At 49.3% G+C, this 21,741-nt stretch overlaps 1 protein-coding gene across 1 annotated transcript in view; it reads right to left on the bottom strand.

Annotated features, from left to right (window-relative positions):
* Positions 1-14,961, bottom strand: part of TIMM44 (translocase of inner mitochondrial membrane 44) — a 57,451-nt gene extending 42,490 nt beyond the window's left edge. Inside the window, exons 1-4 of the mRNA XM_075123134.1 lie at positions 14,882-14,961; positions 9,702-9,809; positions 8,949-9,119; positions 2,057-2,137 (exon numbers count right to left, since the gene is read on the bottom strand). Of these exons, the coding sequence (XP_074979235.1) occupies positions 2,057-2,137; positions 8,949-9,119; positions 9,702-9,809; positions 14,882-14,911 (390 nt within the window). The 5' untranslated portion in view covers positions 14,912-14,961. The remainder of the gene's footprint in view (positions 1-2,056; positions 2,138-8,948; positions 9,120-9,701; positions 9,810-14,881) is intronic.
* Between the last annotated feature and the right edge of the window lie 6,780 nt (positions 14,962-21,741).

Genomic DNA, 21,741 nt, shown 5'->3' with positions numbered 1-21,741 from the left:
GTGACCCGGGAGCTGTGCTGTGATCATCGGCGATGAAGATATTTTTGGACAGCTATAGAACTATACATGTTGGACTAGCAATTATTTATACACCATGAATGTTGCTTAACAGCAACCTCTCAGTTCCAGTAAAAAGTTGCTATTATCCAAAAATTGCCAATAAGTGGAAGGCAGGTTTGCGGGGCTGCAGCCAGGGAAAGAAGCTTTGGGACACAGCAAGCCCAGGGCCCCTGGTGCCAGGGCAGGACACCCCTGGACAGCACAGGGAGAGGTTCTGTGCAGCCCTGGACGGCCCTGGAGCCCCTACTACCTGTGGAAAACCCCAGCTTCCAGGCCACAGGTCCTCCCTCCCATCCACTGCCCTGCCTGCAGCCTCCCCTCCCACTCCACAGCACCAGGACTCCTGCATTGCCCCGAGGCCACTACACGCTGCTGCCAATATATTGGCTTTTCTATTTGCTGCGCCACCTAGTAGTTAAAATACTCTAGACCTTTCCTTTGAAATACCCGCATCCTTGTTAATTCTCTAAGAGATAAAAGAAAAGGAGTACTTGCCACTGAATGCATCCGATGAAGTGAGCTGTAGCTCATGAAAGCTTATGCTCAAATAAATTGGTTAGTCTCTAAGGTGCCACTAGTATTCCTTTTCTTTTTGCGAATACAGACTCACACAGCTGCTACTCTGAAACCTGTCTCTAAGAGATAGAAGGAAATGCAGGCCAGGCCAGCTCTGGGGGAGAGAGCTCTGAGCACTAAATTTTGATCCACCAGGAAAGAAGCTCCAAATACTCTTTCTTCCACTCCAACAAAAAAAGCTTTACACACACCACAGAGTGCCTGGGGGCTGGGGTGCTACACACACAGGCGGTGGCAGGCCGGAGGTTAAAACATCTCCACAAACAGTTGATCACCATTTCACTCTGAACCAGCACAGCTGGCTTAGCAGGTGCTCCTTGCAGGGATGTCAGAGACTTCCCTGGCAGTGGGCAGCTGATTCTGGGGTGGGTGGGAAGACAAACCCACACAGAAGGGGTTGCCAGGTGGACAGTACCACCAGGTGTTTTCCCCATCAGCCAGTCCTGTTCCCCTGCCCCTCAGTCAGCACTCCGCCCCTTCCTCTCTGCACCCTGGTTGCCAGGAGGGAGTTACCATCGCAGCTGGGAGTGGGTAGGAGTGCACAGACCAGGCACCCCTGGCCCAGCACCAATGCAGCACAGGCTCCTGCCTCCCCACATCCTTTCTGGGCCAGGCTGCTGGAGGCTCATTTCAGCTCTGCCAGCCCTTGGACGCTGGTGCCAGCGGCAGGGACCACCTTCACCACAGTTAGCACCATACGCCCAGGGACTCAACCATGAACAGCACCTCCCCACCTAAATGGTGCCCTCAGTCTTCTTTCCCTGCCCTCCCTGCTTGAGGCTTCCCACAGCACCAAGAGGAGCTGCCACTTATCCAACAGGAGGGTGCAGCAGGTAAAACAGGACCCAGGTGCAAGTCACACCTCCTCCAGAAACCCTGCTTCCTCCACACCACTCTGTACCCTTCCTCCCTGTTGTCTCAAAGCTTCCTGCCGGTCTACGGTACTGAGAGCAGATGCCTTCCATTCTGGCAGGATGGGGATCCAGGTGCCAGTCACGCGAGACGTGCAGTCACACATGTGCACAGCTTAAGCAGAACATTGCTCCTAGCCATGTTCCCAAATGGGCTCTTCCACTTTGGTGCTGGTATCTGAGTTGCCTATGCCCCAATGGAGGAGACAAACCCTTGAGGCATTTTCTCTTCTGCAGCTATCAGATAGTCAGACCCCCATGTACACACTCATCTACCCTGCAGCAAGGAAGAAACATGGGGTGCGGATACTGCCTGCACATCTGCCATCACACTAGTCACACCAAAAATTCTCCAGCAGTTACCACTGCAGGTCTCTTTAGTGGCCCTGGCCTGTAAGGGCAACAACAGTGACCCTCCTTCAACTAGAAGAAAGAGATAAAGGACATTAATTCAATACAAAGTGCAAACCACAAGTAAACTGATGGATTTTTGCAAGGTTATACTGTACCTCTTTGACTGATCCTGTTATTTCTCCAAGCTTCTTTTTAATCACTTCAGAGGTCTTAACCGTTTCAGATTCAATGGTTTTCTGCAGCACAAACAAAAATTTTATGTTAACAGGAATCACTGCATCAATCAGAATTATAACCACATGAGGATTTTATAGCACTGCATCAATAGTCCAGCATATAGCGCTCTCTTGGTGACATACTATTGTAGGACAGAACAGCCGCAGTTAAACCCTGTTCTCAATAGGATACATGGATTCTTCTAACTATATGAAGTGAAAGGAACAGAAATGGGGATCAGTCACATGGAAAGTCAGAATACAATGTTCTATTTTTAGATGTTTAAAATTTGTGCCCAAATCAATGCAATGTAAACCAATAGCTGCCTTAAATATGAGAGAGAGATAATGATTCGGGGAGGAAATGATGGAGGCCAGGGAAACCATGCAGAACCTCAGTTTCTTGAGATAATTGTTGAAGCAATACAGGTCCAGGATGGATCCAAGACCATCTTTGGCCTTCGGGATTAGGAAATATCGGGAGTAAAACCCCTTCCCTCTTAGGTTCTGAGGCATCTCGTACACTGCCCCTACCTGCAGGGGGGCTAGCACCTCTTGGACTAGAAGCTGCTCATGAGAAGGGTCCCTGAAGATGGAGGGGGGTGGGAGGAGGGATGGAAGAAAACTGAAGGGTGTAACCTTCCTCCACCATACTCAGCACCCAGCAATCCGAGGTTATGAGGGACCACAGCAGGCTGAAGTGGGTGAGTCGGTCTGAAAATGAAATGTGGGAACTGATAATGGCCTTGGGCGTATCTTCAAAAGTTCTCTTTGGGCCTTCCAGGTATGTGAGAGACCCTGGTGGTGCGGCTGAGGTGGAGGGGAGCAGTTGTCTACGCTTGTAACCCCTGCTCCATTTCTTGAACAGGTCCTGTTGAGGCAGTGGAGCTGAGAAGCAGGCTGGTTGCTGCAGCCTGAAATGCTTCCTTCAATGGTGAGTAGAGGCCCAGGGATCTGGGGTTGCCCTGGAGTCCCTCACACCATGGAGCTTTGTGTCTGTCTGCTCCGAGAAGAGGGAGGTACCCTTGAATGGGAGATCCTGGATTGACTGTTGGACCTCAGGAGGAAACCCCGAGGGCTGAAGCCAGGAGCATTGCCTCATGACCACTGCAGAAGTCATTGTTCTAGCCGCCGCATCAGTTCTGTCCAAGGCTGCTTACAGCAGGGGTCTCAAACACGTGGCCCGCAGAGTTATTTCCTGCGGCCCGCCATATACGCTGACTAGCCAAGCTCCCCTCATCCCTCCGCACCGGAAGCGTGCCACGTTCCCGCTCCTCCACCTACCTCCCAGCGCTGCCTGCTGCCAAACAGCTGTTTGGTGGTGCTTAGGACTTTCCAGGAGGGAGGGGGAGGAGTGGGGATGCAGCGCACTCAGGGGAGAAGGCGGAGCCGGGGATTTGGGGAAAGGGTTGGAATGGGGGCGGGGCCAGGGGCAGAGCAAGGGGCTTTAACCAAAGTAAATCTTAAAGTAAATGCGTGTTTGTCATTTGAGTGAGGTGCATTACTGAACGTTTATATTTTATTAAAACCCTTCTTCACATTACAGTTTTAAAAAAGTTAATGCATTAACTTTTAATAGCATACTATATAACTCTTCATTTTTTACTATACTTTTGTATCGTATGAAAAAGTTTCAGTGATGCGGCCCTCGGGCCAACATACGAGTCCTCATGTGGCTGTGGTGATTTGAGTTTGAGATCCGACTCCTGGCTTAGAGTGAGGCCCTGGCTATGGTTTTCCCTTCCTCTATCAAGGCAGAAAACTCTTTCCTGAAGTCCTGAAGCAGCAAGTCTTTAAACTTTGCCATGGAGTCCCAAATATTGTAATCATACCTCCCCAGCAAGGCTCGTTGGTTGGAAATAAGCTCATGCTCAAATAAACTGGTTAGTCTCTAAGGTGCCACAAGTACTCCTTTTCTTTTTGCGAATACAGACTAACACGGCTGTTACTCTGAAACCACCCATTGAATAAATTTTTCTTCCGCAAAGGTCTAGCTTTTTCAAGTCCTTTTGCTTGGGGGTAGTGCCTGCCTGGCCTTCTCATTGGGGGATCCGAGAGGAGGGTGACCACAAGGGACCCGGGAGGAGGATGAGAGCACAGATATTCATACCCCTTTGCAGGCACAAAGTACTTCTCTGCCTTCTTTGAAGTGTGAGGGAAAGAATATGGGGTCTGCCATAGTGACCTGACTGGACCCATAATGGCCTTGAGGGACAGAGCAATCTTTGACTGGGCTGCCGCAGCCAAATCATCAATGAGAGTAGGCAAGGACTTCTTAAGTACCTCCAGACCCAGGTTAGCAGCCACCATTTTTAGAAGCTCCTGGTGGACTCTAAAGTCATCCTTTAGACCAAATCACTTGGTCCCAAGACGGTTTCATCTGCGGGGGAGGAGGAGGAAGAGGCCTGAATAGGTGGGGGGGCCTTCCTCTTTTTCAGCCCCGATTACATACCCCTGGGTCAAATCTTGCGTGTCGGTACCAGGCTTAGTACCTGTACTTGGGTTGGGTGCTGGATGGTGCGGTGGAGGAGCACTCCCCTCAAACACTACCGAGAGGAATGACTGGACACGATCCCAGTACTGGGGGAAAGCCCCACTGATTCCAGTACGGTCACTGGACCTGCATCAGCCGCTCTCATCCAGGCCAGGTGTCTGCAGAGGAGCCCACACCAAGATCCAGAGGGATGTAGGACGGGTAGTAGCGGGAGCTCTTAGACTGAGTGTAGGGTTCCACCTCTGACTCCAAGGAAGAGTCCTTCTGAGGAGACCATGGTGGGGGCAGTACCCCACACTTCCGCCAGTCAGTGCCTAGGGTCCAGAAATTGGTGCCAGATAAGGGAAGTCCTCGTCAATGACAGGGAGGCCATATTGCTCTGCTCGGTACCGAAGACCCTGGTGCCAAGTATAAGCTCAGGGCCCCATACTCCCTTCTGCTCGGCACACTCATTGGAGCAGATAGCTGACCCATCGGGGTCAGCGGTACCAGAAGTGTCAGTAAGTCCGTGGCCACTGCAAAGGTGGAAAGCACCGCAATCCCGCTGGTGCGATGACGACTCCCCAGCATCGATGGCTAGTCCCACACTGGACTCAACTGCGCCCGTGACCAGGGTGGAGTCGACAGTGCCGCTATCACACTGGGGGTATCCACGGCCCTCTCCTTGTTTGTCCTTCTTTGGTATTGGGGAACGTCCCTCCTTGGATTGTTGCTTATGTTTCTTTCTCGGTACTGGAGATGGAGAACGGGACTGAGAAACACACAGTGCCAAAGGGTTGCTTTGCTTCGCAGCGAAGCTGAGGTGCTCGGTGCGAAGTAAAACCAGCTTGATTCCAACACCAGTCTAAATGCGGCTTTCATTAGGATTGACCTTAGTCTAGCCTCCCAGTCCTTTGTATGAGGCTTCAAGTCCCAACAGATCTGGCAATACTCTTGTACATGAGCCTCTCCTAGAGGCTTCAGACAACTGGAGTGTGGGTTGCTTGCCTCAGGAGGCACTGGGCTTGAAACCGAGAGACCAGGACATGTCCAGCCCCAGGAGCGAAGGAAGGAAGACAGAGGGTCTAACTATATACATTAATACTATCTACACGAAATACACTACTACTAAAACTAAGATTAAATACAACTAAACTTGAGAGTAACCACTGAATAAATGCCTTGCCGAAGCGAAAGGAGCTGTTTCAGCAATCGTCACAAGCGGTAAGCAGGAACTGAAGGTGCGGGACCACTGGCAAATTACTGCGCCGCGCTAGAGCCGACCCAATCAATAATACCAGTGCGGGAAACGTTTCCAGAGATGGTGCACACAGTGCATGCACACACCGAGTGTGGAATGCGCGTGAGCAATCACTCAGAGAAGAACTTGGATTTCCAGATAAAGATGTTTAGTTGCTGAAGATCAAGAATGGGGCAGAGCCCTCCACCCTTCTTCAGGATGAGGAAATATGCGGAGTAGAAGCCTCTCCTCTGGTAGGGAGGTGCCATGCACTATATGGTGTCCTTTGCAAGAAGAGCATCTGCCTCTTGCTGGAGAAGGCACTGATGGGAAGGGCCTCATGGAGGTGTCCAGCCCGGGGGGTGGGGGGCAATTGGGGAAAAGAAAAATTCTATGGCGTAACCATGATGGATAATCTCCAGGACTCAATGGTCCATGGTGATCTTGCCCCAAATGTGGGCGAACAGGGCAAGATGGCACACAAAGATGACACGGGGCACTGTGGGTGGCAATAGGAAGGGTTCACAGTTCTCAAGCAACACATCAAAACTGTTTAGGCTGTTGGTGGGCAAGGGACGAGAAAGTGGCTGTGCGTCACTGCCAGCGGGACCAGAGGCACTTGCATGGAGGTTTCTGGTGCTGCTGGTAGTAGACTGGGTAGGGCGCATTTGGCTGAGGGCAGAACTGCTGGAGCTCCTGCTTGCGACACAGGGCTGGGGGCTGAACAATGGCATCATTAATGGGGAGCGGCACCCTTGATGGTCCCTGAGGCTGGAGGATGTCCAGGAGCTGGTGTTGCTGATCCTGAACCTCCTCCAGCAGTATGTCATGGTCTGCTGCCACCCTCCGTAACATGTCTTGGTATTGCTTGTGATCATCAGGGCGAGATAGGGAAGGAGGGATGAGCACCTTGTCCGGCGACGAGGAACTGGCTCTACATCTGCCTCTTCCTCAGAGCCCAACAGTGAAGGAGCCTGGGCCGAGCGGTATGAGGCTTGGGAGGGTGGGTATCACTGGCGATATGGGTCCCAGAATGCCTAGTGTGGCTAAGGGGTCGGGACCTGGGGGTGCGGTGGGCCCCAGAGGTACCGGAACCAAACCATCGCTGTCGGGCCATAAGCCAGAGGATAAGCCAGGGATGCAAGTCCGAGCTCTGCTTGGACAAAAGGGGGAAGGAGGGCTCCAGCTCAGAAAAGTCTTCCTAGTCTGAAGATGGCTTGGGTAGTGATGGAACCAACAGAGTGGGCCAGCCACAGTGCAGAGTCAACAGGCGGAGGTCCGGAAGGAGCAGGAGCGGGTTGTCCACCAGAGTAGGAACCTCCCAGGTGAGTGGGGAACCTGAGAGAAGGGGAGAGGGTGGGTAAGGTAGCTCCAGTTCCTCCGGCAACAGAAGGAGCTCCACACAACCAGGAGTCCAGAGAGTGCCCTTGGAGATGCTGGAAGACCAAGGCAGTGTCCATGGGGCCAGCTGGACCAAAGGACATGGAGGTGGCAGCAGGACAGGTGATGTGTGTTCCAGAGACTGCTCCAACGGGGTCGGTACCGGGGCGACCACCTGTTCCACTGGATCCTTCTTGTGCTTTGTTTTACCCTCAATGCGGAGAAGCTTGGGTGCTGGTGCCACAGTGTCAGGGCATGACAGCTCACCTGACCTGGCCCGGCTCGGGGAGTAAATGTTGCACTCAGAAGTAGTCCTCAATAGGGACTTGCTCCTATGCCCGTGACAGGGCTTCCTACCCTCACATCTGGGTTTGTCTTTGACTGCCGTATCCAGAGCATGAGACATGCTGGAAGAAGTGCTAACCACCAGTGATGGACGCTGCACTGATGGTTCTGGATCCGAGTGGGTGCACAGTCTAATGGCTTCCCCCATCCAGTATTTTCTGAAGCAAAGCTACTGTGCTTCCCGAGTCCAGGATGGGAAAGACTTGCAAATCATACAGCGAGCAACGATGTGAGCCTCCCCAAGGCAGTAAAGATGCCACTGGTGCTTGTTGCTCATGGAGAAGCAGCACGGGAAAGAATCCGCTTTTAAACCCCGGAACACAGGACATACATCCCAGCGGGGCAGAGGGGCGTACCCCAATCAGGGCAGACTAACACTAATTACTATACACAACTAGCTATCTACAAGAAAAAACAAACAAGAATTATACAATTCTTCAATTACACAAATGAAGCAGGTTACTCTCTTAGCTAAAAGAAAAGGAGTACTTGTGGCACCTTAGAGACCAACCAATTTATTTGAGCATAAGCTTTCGTGAGCTACAGCTCACTTCATCGATTGCATCCACAAGTACTCCTTTTCTTTTTGCGAATACAGACTAACACGGCTGTTACTCTGAAACTTAGCTAAAAGAGTAAGACCACAAAGGAACAGAGGATCTAATACAGGCCATGCAGGAGTAAGAGGGAACAGGAGGCGTCGACATGCACGGCTCCTGGCTAACCTTGGCTGGGAGCACAAGGGGACACACAACACATGTGTAGGTCAATGGACATTGCTAGGAAAAGCATCTGGCTCCAGGGTATGGCACACATGCACACCCATATTTGGAATACATAATAGGGACCATCACTCGAAGAAGAAACAAATGTTAAGAGGCAATAATATAAATGTGAAGCAATTCAAGAATATCACTAATTCCCACTTTCACACTTCCCTGGTTCCTTCACCATACTGAATCTGGCCACTGAAAGAATGTGCAATGCTGTGGTAACAGACTTCAGTTCCTTATTAGTGCAATGAAAGCACTTTCTTTCTAGTAAAGCTGTTTTATAATCCATTATGAATGTGATTATGTCTAATGAAAGTGAAAAATCCTTAATTTTATCTCCATGTCTATAGATAAGTGACTTTTTACCTGCTTATTATTTGTGATTTCTATTAAAATGTCTGTTGGAAAGAAATTCCACCAAAAACTGTAGAAAAACTTAACTCTTTACACTAGTTCATTGCACCTACTGGTGTTTCCATCAGTCAGCCCAGACCTTTCCTGAATACAGCAAACCCAACAGCTCATTTGCACAGAAGCTTAGGTTACAATACTCTGAATTGTAACAGACTGACTGGCCAATGAAGATGTTAGACAACAAAATAATTCATGAGGAAGACTTACATATTTCCTCCTTGCTTCCTGGAGTGCATCAGATTCTTCTAGCTTTTTAGCTTCATCACGGAATTTTTTAATACTTTCTTTCATCTCTTTATTTTTTGCTAATTCCTGTTTGATGTTGTCCACAAACCCTGATATAAAGCCTTTTCTGCCTCCAGAAGAATAATATCTAGACTAAAAAGAAAATAATTATTACAGTCTGTATAATCTAAAGAGACATTAAGTATCATAGCCAGGTAGATTTACACTTCATGTCTGCCATGCAAAAGGATGTGGAAATTAGGCATCTTGAGGATGGCCAAAATACCATAACCAAAGAGCACTGTGCCTTCAGAATAGCAATCAAATTTCACACACACTGCACAGAGTACTAGAGATAAATGTACAGCCAAGCAAAAAAATTACTCCCTCAAGAGGCAAAGGAGTCACTGCTCTGACTTAGCTGATAGGTTTCAATAACCGGCCAATTTCTGCTGTTGAGGATTTCTGCTTTTGGTGGCTGCACACGACTGGAGCCTCACTACTGGATTTTATCAACTGGGCTCATTGCTGGCAAACAAATATATGGAGGGAAAGTTGGTATCTGACAGATCCAAAAACATTTTTGTCACATCTTTGAAAACCATACTGAAGTATATAATCTAGGGTGGCCACTTGTCAGAAGCATATCAATTTCTAGTAGACCCCAATACTCTGATCATTACTAAAACATACTTTCAGTCTAATGCATGCATAAAACCCTGCCCATTAACATACCTGATGTAGCTCTAAAACAGGCCTGCCCATTCTATAAACAATGCCACTAGGGAGTACCAGAGCTGGGTATCTTCCAGATATAAGCCTCGAGCCACCGACAAGGCATTTCTGTGAACAGAAACAAAACTTCGTTACCAAATAATAAAGAAATAATTAAACCTGCTTGGGGCACACTCAGTGCCCAAAGAGCCAGTGGAAAAAGGGAAGTAAAGAACACAGCATATAGGGGCATTTCTGGCTAATCTTTGGGGAACAGAAGCTGGGAGCTATACTGAAAATACTCCCTCACCAGAGCTTGTATACATAGAACAAACTAGTGCATCACAACTTTATTATGAATTAACAAAGCACTGCCACATCCCTATCATTCACTTGTACAAAACACACAAGGGCCAGACCGTAAGCTGTACCCCAACATGGGTGGGCCTATTTGTCATTATTTTGGGTGGACATGGTACTGCTCTAGCTAAGTGCCACCCATCATCCCAGAGGAGCTAGATGTTTCTGCTATTATTAGCAGTTAAAAACTCATGGGGCAATTTAATTTGCCATCTGTAATCTTCAGAGCTAACATTCAAACAGGATGAACAGGGAAGTTCACACCTCAGAATAACTTTTTCTATTTGCAAACTCAGTCACTGCTGGTTTAAGTGATATTTGGAGTATTTCTTTGCACTTTATAGGGCTAGAAACAATTTTTTAAAGAAAACCTGTTTCTGTTGAAATGCAATGGGACAACGTATTGCTGCTTGCAGCTTCAGTCCTACATCCCCCACTCCTGGGGAAATTCTGCCTCACTGTGCAAGTGCAGAATAAATAGCCCCAGCAAATATTTTTCCCCTGCAATATAATTGATTCTGACATGGAGGTGAAGGGAAGCCACAAGAGGGGTCACGTTGCAATTACACCTTTTGCCCACCATAGGCTGATGTGGCACCAGAAGAGACGGCAGCTGGCTCATGGGCCAGAGCAACCAGCAGTGGAGAGGGAGGGGGCAGAGCATGCCTTCCTCACAGCACACTGCCTACGGGATCAGGTGAGGAGGCATGGGGGTTGTGGGGAAATGGACATAGCAGGACACATAAGGCTCCTGGGGGGTCACACAGACTGGGGTTCAGAAGGGCTAGTGGGGGGACAGACTGGGGCAAGGGCACAGGCACTAGTGGGGGGACAACATTGAGCCAGGGGCTGAATGGGAGTGGGGGTGCAGGGCCACGTAGGGACAGAAGGATGGAGGTGCAGGGCCATATGGAGACATGCAGATATGCTACCCACACCCAACACCTGAATGGGGGTGCAGGAACACATGTGGATGGGGGAGGGAGGTACGCGGATACACGAGGAGTGGGTCATATGTGCCTAACTGAATGGGAAAGGCTAGAGGTCAGCCAGGGTATGTATGGCGGAGGCTCCCCATCTCCCTAGCAATACCTCTCCCAAATACCTGTTCCATGTATTTCTCCCACCCACACCCAACACCCTCCAGTTCACTCCCAGCAATTACTTCCCTCTCCCTCAGCTCCTCCGTTACTCTGACTCCCCCAAGCCTTTGCACTGCTTCTGAGGGGCGTGGGAAATAAGTTTCTGTATTGTAGTTTACATGAATTATTACTCAAAGATCTGTGTTAATATGTCCAGTAAGGAATCTATTTGTCAAAAAACAATTCCTGAATCATTTTTGTTGTCTGTAAGGTTACAGACATACTTGCTGACGGTATTTTGAAATAAATTACCAAAATAATTAAACTGGCATGGTTATATCATGTTATTTTAACAAATGAAATATGCACAATTTTTAAATCTTGTGTGCGGAATTTTTAATTTGGCACAAAATTCCACCACGAGTAATCCCCTTCTTAGGCAGAGACACGCCATATTCCTGATTTCAGAAACCAGCCTCTCCCCCACTGACAAAATGCGAGGAGCCTTCTACAGCTTTATGCTAGTGGCAGGGAGACAAAGCAGCCTGACCACATGGAACAAAAAATTTTGAGCAGCAATGAACTTGGGTTGGAGGAAACAACATGCTTTCTATACAGAGATTTCACAGCAGTTAAACAAACCACATGATCTCTACTACATTCAAGTACAGAATAGTGAGTCTGCCAGAGCTGGGAACGGAACGCAGGTCATAGAATATCAGGGTTGGAAGGGACCTCAGGAGGTCATCTAGTCCAACCCCCTAACCAGAGCAGGACCAATCCCAACTAAATCATCCCAGCCAGGGCTTTGTCAAGCCTGACCTTAAAAACTTCTAAGGAAGGAGATTCCACCACCTCCCTAGGTAACACATTCCAGTGCTTCACCACCCTCCTAGTGAAAAAGTTTTTCCTAATATCCAACCTAAACCTCCCCCACTGCAACTTGAGACCATTACTCCTTGTTCTGTCATCAGCTACCACTGAGAACTGTCTAGATCCATCCTCTTTGGAACCCCCTTTCAGGTAGTTGGAAGCAGCTATCAAATCCCCCCTCGTTCTTCTCTTCCGCAGACTAAACAATCCCAGTTCCCTCAGCCTCTCCTCATAAGTCATGTGTTCCAGTCCCCTAATCATTTTTGTTGCCCTCCGCTGGACTCTCTTCAATTTTTCCACATCCTTCTTGTAGTGTGGGGCCCAAAACTGGACACAGTACTCCAGATGAGGCCTCACCAATGCCAAATAGAGGGGAACAATCACGTCCCTTGATCTGCTGGCAATGCCCCTACTTATACAGCCCAAAATACCATTGGCCTTCTTGGCAACAAGGGTACACTGTTGACTCATATCCAGCTTCTCCTGACTCCAAGCACCAGAGTCTCAATACAGTCAGCCTGGAGGAAGGCAGGGTCAACGACTGTGTCCTACCCAAAAGGAAGGATGAGGCCCTCAGGAGAGAAGTAGGGAGGCCAGGAACAACATCCCACCTCTGTGAGCTCTCTGTTGGAGGAGGCCAGGAACAAACACCTCTTGCTTCCTGAGTCACAGGGAATGGAAGAGAAGCACTTGAAGTATAAATAGAGACATTTTTAAAGTCACTTACAAGTTTATTACAACTGGCTTGGATGCTAAAAAAGCACATTCCTATCCCACATAATTAACCCTTTAGTTTCATCATCCCATTTAAGCTCCACACTGGGATCAGCTCAGAGATCAGCATGTTGCAAAGCTCTCTCCATGCTATTATTCCCATCCCTGAGCCAGCTCTCTTCCCCACACACCAAGACATGCCTCTTCACACTCAGCCAGCACAAGGCTGTAGCTTCTCCCCAGACCAGCCAGCAGGCTCCTGAGGAGCCCCAACCTGCTCAGTTCTCATAGCCAGTACTGCTTCTCCACATGACTGCCCCTCTCTAGAACTCTCCACCAAAATCACTATGCCCATGCTAAGCCAGCCTCCTTTTAGTTAACACAACTCTAATAGACTTTCTGGATGGGGAATGTTTGATCATGCCCTCAAGACTTGTAGTAGGAGGCCTCAAAGGCTCTGGGCTCCGATCTCTTCACCAGGCTCATAACTGCTCAAGATTTGTCTTGAGCAGCCATGTTGATTTCCCTTGCTGCCGCTGCTGCTATAAAGGAGCCCCATCCCAAATATCACCAGCTGAAGGAAAGACTAATTCCTGACAAAGGAAACTCCCCAAAAATATCTGATACAAAGATCCTTGTAACAGGGTGACTGACAATTAGTTTCCATGTTTGCAACAAGACATCTTTCAACTCAGTAGCCTGCTATTTACTTTTTCTATCCAAGCTCAAGGGGACAGCTACAGAAACTGACAAATAATACAATTAAACCTGATAAAAGGCAATACTTTTCTATGTCTTCTGCGTGTGCAACTCACTGCCACAAGATATCACTGAAGAGCTCAGCAGGTTTTAAAAAGCATTAGGTATTTATATGGATAATGAAAATATCCAGTTACATTAAACAGATCACATAGCAAGCCTCTCAGTGCAAGCCCCCTGTGATGAAGTGAGAATGTTCTTAATGTTTTTGCTGAATACTGTGTGGGCGCCTCAGTTTCCCCTAGGCATTTAAGTATCTAGGTGGTGGGATAAGCGTATGTGATTGTTGCAGAGCCCTAGAGGGCCAGTGTAATGCTGTCTGCACAGAGAATGGCCAACACCCTGTCTCCTGGCAACTGATGGCCTGGGCCCCTCCTCTGTGCAGACAACAGAGTAGTTAAACCAACCTAATCCCCAATGTAGACAGTGCTAGGTTGACAGAAGAATTCTTCACTTGACCTTGCTACCGCCTCTGGAGGAGGAGGATTACCTATGCCAACAGAAAACCCCCTCCAGTTGGTGTAGGTCTATACAGAATCGGCACTGCCGCAGAGGTGCAGCTGTGCCACTGTGGCATTTCAAGTATAGACACGCCCTGAGACAGCCTGACTACTGCATGACATGACCCACTGGGCTGATCTGAAAGAGGGTGAAAAGTCCCATCAGCTCTTTGTACCTGGGGTCACCAAAAGATCATGAGTCTCTTGAATGCAATGTCAAAAACTCTCCAGAGCAATTTGCTAAAAGAAACTTGACATTTGTTTCATTCATTCGTTAACTGGCTGAGCACAGGAAAAGCCTCACATTTGGAATGCAACATTTTTATCAAAGATCATCAAAAATCAGTCTAACAACACGAAAAGTTATATTCATTTCTTCCATGAGACGACACGTGTACACAGCAACCCAACTGGCGACACAAAGGTAAACTGAGGCAGTTGGATGACAGCCAAGAATGCTGAGGAAGGTGAAGCAGGGCCACCCAGGGCACAGAGCTGATCCACTGGGGCTGCAACATCTTCTGACCTTCGCTTTTCGCCTTTCCCGCCCCAGAGGAGTCGGCCCGGCCCCAGCCGCTCCCGGGGAAACACCCCGAGAACAGAACCCAGCCCGGGGTGTCTTCAGCCCAGCCCCTGGCCCTGCGGCTGCTCGCAGCGCCAAGGGCACCGCCTGGGACGCGGGGCTCCTCGTTCCCGCCTCGCTCCCCCGCCCTCGGCGCGCTGGACAGGCCCCGCCGCACGAGCTGCCGGGCTCCCGCCCCCAGCGCGGGCCGCGCCGCGGAACCCCCCGGGCCGCTGCCGGGGCGAGTTACAGCCGCGACCGGCCTCCGCCGCGGGCCCGGCCCGAGCCGGGCAGCCCCGCGAGGAGACCCCGGGGCAGCGCCCCCGGCCCGGCCAGCGCTTCTCCGCTCACCCGGCATCCCCGGGCCGCCACCGCCGCCATCTTGGGAGTGAAGCGTGTGACCGGGCGCCGCGCCGCGCCGCGTGATGGCGTCACCCGCTCGCGCCGGGGGCGGGGCACCGGGCCGGCCGGGGGCGGGGCACCGGGCCGGCCGGGGGCGGGCCGCAGGAGGAGGCGGCGCCAGAGCCGGCGGGAATCTTGTGGCCGCGAGTTCCGCGGGCCGCCCCGGGAGCGGCTCAGGGCCCGGCCTAGGGACGCCGATCCCGACCGGCCGCTGCCCACCTGCTGCAGGGGGTCCGAACCGGTCCAGGATCCCGCACGCAAGCCGCGGGAGCGCAGCATCAGTGCCCTTGCAAAGTCAAGTCTGCCGGAATTGGGCAACCTTAACTCTGCCTCCCTGAGCGCACGCCGCATGGCAAGGGCTGCGCAGCAGAACCTCCGGGTTACCGGCACCTCGGGGATGGAGGAGGGTCCTAGCTCTGAACAAAACAACTTGCTGCTTTCCGAAGCTCAGCTGAGCATCGAGGGGACAGGGCCTTGAGGCCTCACCATGCAGAAGGAAAATGCTGCTTCCCTGTGGTCTGTTCGTGGTTTACCTGTCGCTCGGGACCTTTCCCTTGCCACTGCCTCAGTGTGCACTCCCTGTTCCCCTGAGGTGTGTGGTCAGCTGGTCAGTTCCTGACTCCGAGGTGGGACGGTCACTTGTTCGCATCACAGGACACGTTCATCCAGTGCCCAGGACGGAAGGTGCTCACTGCATGAGCTGTTATTGAACATATTGTTTTCTTCTCTTCCGTGTTTGGCCCCAGGCCTTAGGTACTGGGCTTTGCTCTGAAGACGCCATTATTAATTTCCTCTGTGGCGCCCACCACTGTAATATCGAAGTGCTTTGCCAACCTCAGCTTCTTTTCACAACACCCCTGCCAGATGAAGGGTTGGTATTATTCCCATCTTAAAGATGGGAACTGAGGCACAGAGATTATGGTCAACTTTCCACTAATTCTGGGTGTTCAATTTGAGATGCCTAGGACCTTTTTATTCAGAGTGCATATCGTTTTATATGTTCAAAGCAGAGCTCCCCTTGATTTCAGCTACCACTGTGAGTGCTCAGCCTGGCCAGAAAAATAGACTCCAGGGTCTCAAGTCTGGCACCCAAAAAATGAGGATGACGCAATTAGTGAGCACCTGTGAAAAGCCTGGTGACTCGCCCAGCATCAACTGCAGGGACAGAATCCAGTTCTTCAGGGCAGCATTCTGCTGACTTGACCAACCTTTTCCTTCCTAGAGACTAACCAATTTATTTGAGCATAAGCTTTCGTGAGCTACAGCTCACTTCATCGGATGCATACTGTGGAAAATACAGAAGATGTTTGTTTTTATACACACAAATCATGAAAAAATGGGTGTTTATCACTACAAAAGGTTTTCTCTCCCCCCACCCCACTCTCCTGCTGGTGATAGTTTATGTAAAGTGATCACTCTCCTTACAATGTGTATGATAATCAAGGTGGGCCATTTCCTTGATTATCTTACACATTATGATAATCTCTAAGGTGCCACAAGCCCTCCTTTTCTTTTTGCGAATACAGACTAACACGGCTGTTACTCTGAAACCTTTCGCTTCCTGCAGTTTACTGACTCCTGCACTACACAAACCTGCTCTATCCCAAGATCAGGTCCATTCTGTGCAATGAATGATGGAAAAGTAGTATGTGATCATGCGTTTGCAGACGAAAGCATAATGCATGCACCAAGGGGGCCGAATTAAGGTCTCACAGGGAACCCTAATTCTGACATTTCATAGCATTCGAGTACTTAACTTTGCACCACTAATAATGGTTTTAATGTAGCTTTTTGTGTGTAGTCTCCTACATTTTTAAAAAAGCAAACTGAAAAACCAATTTCTATCATGTGACATGATACTGACACCCACAGGATTCATCAGCAGAGTTGGAACCATTGGATCCACCACTTGAGCTAACATCGTAAATAATAATAGTAGGTTGTTATCTTGTATGTGGACCAGTGCTAGAGGATGAGACACTTTGTCAAAGGGTTTCACAGATATTTGCTGACAGCAGAGCAATGATTAGGCTCAGGAATCTTGGATTCCATTCCCAGGTCTAGAGGGGAGTATGCTCTAGTGGCCGGACTCATCTACCCATTTCCCCAAAGCTTGACCCCCTCTTCCCTCCAACCTGTCTTTCCCACAACCGACTCCTCATCCCAGTCCCATTCTCCTCACCTAGCCAGTCCCAGTCCCATCTCAAGTTTATCGTCCCAATCTTCCCCTCTCAGCTTGTCATGTTTGTTTCGTTTTTCTACTATACCATTCAGCGTTTTGTAGTGTTCTCTCATGCTCCTACTTACTCCTTTCTGCACAATTCCAATGTTTTCATTTCCTCATGACATGAAAGCCTTTCTAGACCTCTAATCATTTTCCTTGCTCATCTCTATATCCCTATTTCCTTTTTCAGATAGTGTTTGATTTATATAATGGCATAACTTTAATAGAAGGTAGTATTTTTCCATTGCATTCCTTATGTAGCCTAATGTAATTCACTTTGACTGTTGTTTCACTTTGAGCAATGATAGACAAGTCTTTTTCTTCAGTATTTAAATTTTGAACCTAGTAATATATCTTAGTAGTTCAGAGTATTATTTCCAGTGTGCATTACTATGCTTTTATAAGCAATGAATTTCATATGCCATCATGCTACTCCGCTGAAGTCAGTTCAAGATACTTTTCTGGTCTCAACTAACCTAGAGATGGTGTAGGCTAGATATTTTCCCTGTCACCCTTTGTGGTAATGACTGATGCTATGTCCTTCTCTTCCTTAATTTCTCCCTTTATGCCATTGGCAGTCCAGCAAACCCAGAGTATGTTGCTTATTTCTTATTCTGATATATTCTGCACAGAATCTAATTGCTCTTCAGGTTCCTGCTAAATTCTTTTTTATATTCTACTTGCCATAGTTTACAATCCTTCATATAAGCTTTGCTAGGGTTGGACTTCCTTTTCCTGAATGATACCCGTTTGACTTCAGTAACCTCTTGTACCTTGCTGTTTTTCCTGGTCTTTTTACTTCTTTGGATGAATAGTCATGGCAATTTAAAAATCCTTTATCAGCTGTGGGGGGGCAGGGGGATATACTTATTTCCTCACTTGTCTAGCTTTCTCTTTTTGATCTCCTCCTTTCTAAAGTGTTGGGGCACTGTGCTAGTTTGATACAGTTCTTCACCATTGCCAGCATCAGAGGAGTGAAGGTGGAGGCAGCTAAACAAGTATTTACATTAATATTGTCCCTGGGGTGGAGGAGATCCTTTTCTGTAGCTTAAGCTGGTTGTAAAAGGGGCTTTTTCTGTTGCAGGAGGGCAAACCCTTTTTCAAAAGGCATAACACATCTCAGTTTATTGTCTGGGATTATTATACCATTAGTTGGCCACTTAATCCTCACCATAGCTGCTAGCAGCCTTAGGAAGATGTACTCTATCACCTTTGCAGAAGGTAGGATGAAATTAGTGTGCTTTCTGCCTTCAACCCATCGAAAATAAGGTGCCTGCAGCGATTAGTGTGGCAGGTGCAACACTTAAAATTACTTAGTTAAATCTTCATGACCAGAGGGAAGAGAGATGGGCTTAAGTATTTAGAAAGTTAGCGACCAGGGTCCAAGGCCATTGTGTGTACTTTTTATGAATGGATAATTTTGTAAGTAGTTACAAGTGTCTTGACTAAGTTTTATACACCTAGCTGAATTTCCAAATATAAAAAACCACCCAGAATTCTCTATATAGCTTTGACTTTTCCAGCTCAGTACTCAAGAAGACCCTGGATCCACAAAGGGACTGGAGCATTGTAGTGCCTTACTTTTAGATGCCTAATATCACTGGAACAGTGTACTCCTGAGGGCACTCTGTTAAAAAATTAAAAATTGTGCCAACATTTTTTTTAATATTTTAAAATTCTGCAAATTGTATTTGTCAAATAAATGTGGAGGCTCCAGCATGACATTGGGGAACACAGGCCACTGGCTGCACAAAGGTAGGAGATCACTGTGCAGCTCTCCCCTACCCTCCCAGGACAGACTCAGCAGTGAGGCTGCACCCAAGCCTGCCACAGTACAGGCCTACCCCTCCATGCCAGGTACACCAGGTGTGGGTGGGCAGGCTCAGCAAGGCAAGATCCAAGTGTGGAGAGGCTTAGTATGGGGGATCCAGGTACGGGCTCAGAGGGTTCTGTGTGGGGCAATCTGGGTGTGGGTGGCTCAGTGGGGGATCTGGATGCACAGGGGCTTGTTGGAGGATTTTGGATGCAGTGGTAATGGGACTCTGCAAGGGGGTCTAGGCGAAGGTGGTTGGGGCTCAGTGGGAGGAGGGTCTGTGTGTGGGGGGGGTCCAGATCCTGGGGGACTGGGACTCAGTGGGATGGGGATCCAGGTGCAACTGGTTGGGGCTCAGTGGGGTGGGGATTCAGGTGGCTTGTCAGGGTGGTCCAGGCGCAAAGGGAGGATGGGGGGGTTGAGGCTCAGCAGGGGGAATCTGGATGCACAGGGTTGGACAGATGTGGGAGCAGTTCCCTGTACAGGCAGCTGCAGGGGAGGAATGAAAAGTGATGGGTGCAGGAAGGGAGGCAGCGGGGGTGGGGAGGGCGGCTTGCAGAGCTTGCTGCAGCCAGGGTGAGTCTTACCCGGCCCCAGAGGCCACACAGGCGAAGAGGAAGTCCCATCCTCCCCAGCCCAGACTAGCAGCGCAGCTCAGCACAGGGTAGGAGCCACCAGGCAGGTCTTCCCCAGTCCTGCCTCTTTCTCCAGTGATTTACCTCTCTGCCAGCTGCCTTGGCCACCTGAAACATGCTGCTGGAGAGGGTCGCACAAGCGGTCTTGTGGTTTCCCTTTGCTTCCCCATCAGAAACCATTTTTTCTGTAGGGAACAAATTCTGTGTATGCCCTGTGGCACCAAATTCCCCCAGGCATAAACAGCGGGATCCACCAAGCCTGAATTAGGCACCTAGGCTCCCCAGAGCCACCCGGGGGGGGGGGGGGGCAATTTGCCCCAGGCCCCGCAGGGGCCCCCCAGCAAACATCCCCAGTCACGTTGCTAGGGTGGGAGCAGGGCAGCAGCCGCTCTCCTACTGAGCACAAGTGACACCTTGTTAATTTTTACTCAGCCAGCAGCGCCCTGGGTCTTCGGGGGCATTTTGGCGGCAGGTCCTTCAGCGCTGCCGAAGACCCAGAGCAAGTGAAGAGCCTGAGCACTGCCAGGTGAGTACAGGCAGCTGGCACCTTTCTTTATGTCTGCTCCCCGTTTGCTCCACCTGGCTACGCCACTGGAAGGGCCCCCCCCGAATCCTCTAGGTGGCCCAGAGGCTCCCTGTACAATCGTTGGAGTGAGATAGGCACCTAAGAATGGAATCCACAACAGCTTGCATACTAGTTGGGGCGCCATTTAAGATAGTCAGTTTGAGGGCTTACGAGAGGGGTGTGTCCTAGACCTCACCCCTCTAACAGATGCCAAGTTTGTGCTGCCGAGGCACTTGTCACTGCTTGCGATTCACAGTAGAGAACCCTGTCCTAGCTAAGGAGTTTATGCCAGAGGTGGTAGTAGTGCCTCCCTTAACTTTTATTCCAGGGGTTAGTTCATCCATCCAGGATGTGGAGACCCAGGTTCTGTCTCCCCCTCTGCCTGACAGGGAGAAGAGAGCCCTGTTCAAATCCTACGTCTCAGGAGAGTGCCCTAACCATTAGCCTGTGGGACATTCTGATGGGGGTCTCCCAGTTGAAGCTGTTCCACCTTGTAAAAGTTAGGTCATTGGAACAGGGAACTGGACCCTAGATCTCCCACTTCCCAGGTGAGCAGGCTAACCACTGGACTGAAAGTTTAGGGAGGCAACACTACATGTCCGGCCAGATTTTGATCAGGGCCTGAGCTGGTAGGCATGTTCTCAGCATGCCTAAACAGATTGGGTCCTATAGGGAAGATAGGTATTCCTCTGCCTATCTTTCCACAGTTTGTGGATCACACCGGGGATTAGGTAGGAGACAGGCACTTGGGCATCTTGAGTAAAGCAGCAGTGCGCATGTGCGGAGGCAGGAACTTTTCACAGAAAGTTAGGTGCTGAGTGAGTTTAGGCACTTACAAAGTTAGGCAGCTGCTGAACAGGGGGTTTGTGGATCACAATGGTGCCTAAAACTGGGATGTGGCACCTAAATCCCTTTGTGGATCTGAGCCAAGAACCAGATAGTAACTACTTGAGTGAATCAGTCTCAATCTATTTCTCCCCACCCCATCTCAGACATGTTTTCATCTTCACACACTGGGAGACAGCTAATTTGCTGCATTTCACTAGAAGTACGTCCTAGCTTTAGCTGTGCTATCATCACCCTTCACTACTTAGTTAATATCTTCGATAGAAATAAAGAATGGTTTCTTTTCTGCTCTGGGTGTGGCTGGAACAACAGCATGCTACTCCCTTAAATAAGCTTAGGGAATGGCAAGAAACCCTGTTCCCTACAATGCAGTTCTTGGACAGACCACACTGTTACAAGAGGTCTCTTGAAACTATGGCAGTTTCCACTTGGGTTCCTGCTTCCAGCATGAGACTAAGAGTGAAATCCACTGAGGTGGGGCCACCTGTTTTCAAAGCCGTTCAGCTATTGAGGCTAGTGTGCAAGAACCAGGATTATTTTAATTTTCCCATGTTGTGCTCACACATCTTTGAAAGTTTTAAAAGATGGTTTAAGACATTCCTAGGTGCTTCCAGACATGAGCTATGTTTCACAGCACGTACATTCTAGGTTTCTGAACTACTTGCTCTATTTATACCAAGACTTTTTAAGCATAAGATTTGCTGCCAGTAATTGATGCAACAATGA

Source organism: Caretta caretta, chromosome 25 (genome assembly GCF_965140235.1).
Source record: "Caretta caretta isolate rCarCar2 chromosome 25, rCarCar1.hap1, whole genome shotgun sequence".
In the NCBI taxonomy this organism is placed as follows: domain Eukaryota; kingdom Metazoa; phylum Chordata; order Testudines; family Cheloniidae; genus Caretta; species Caretta caretta.
The sequence above is the reverse complement of the archived record's forward strand: the minus strand, read 5'-3'. Positions and strand labels throughout refer to the sequence as shown.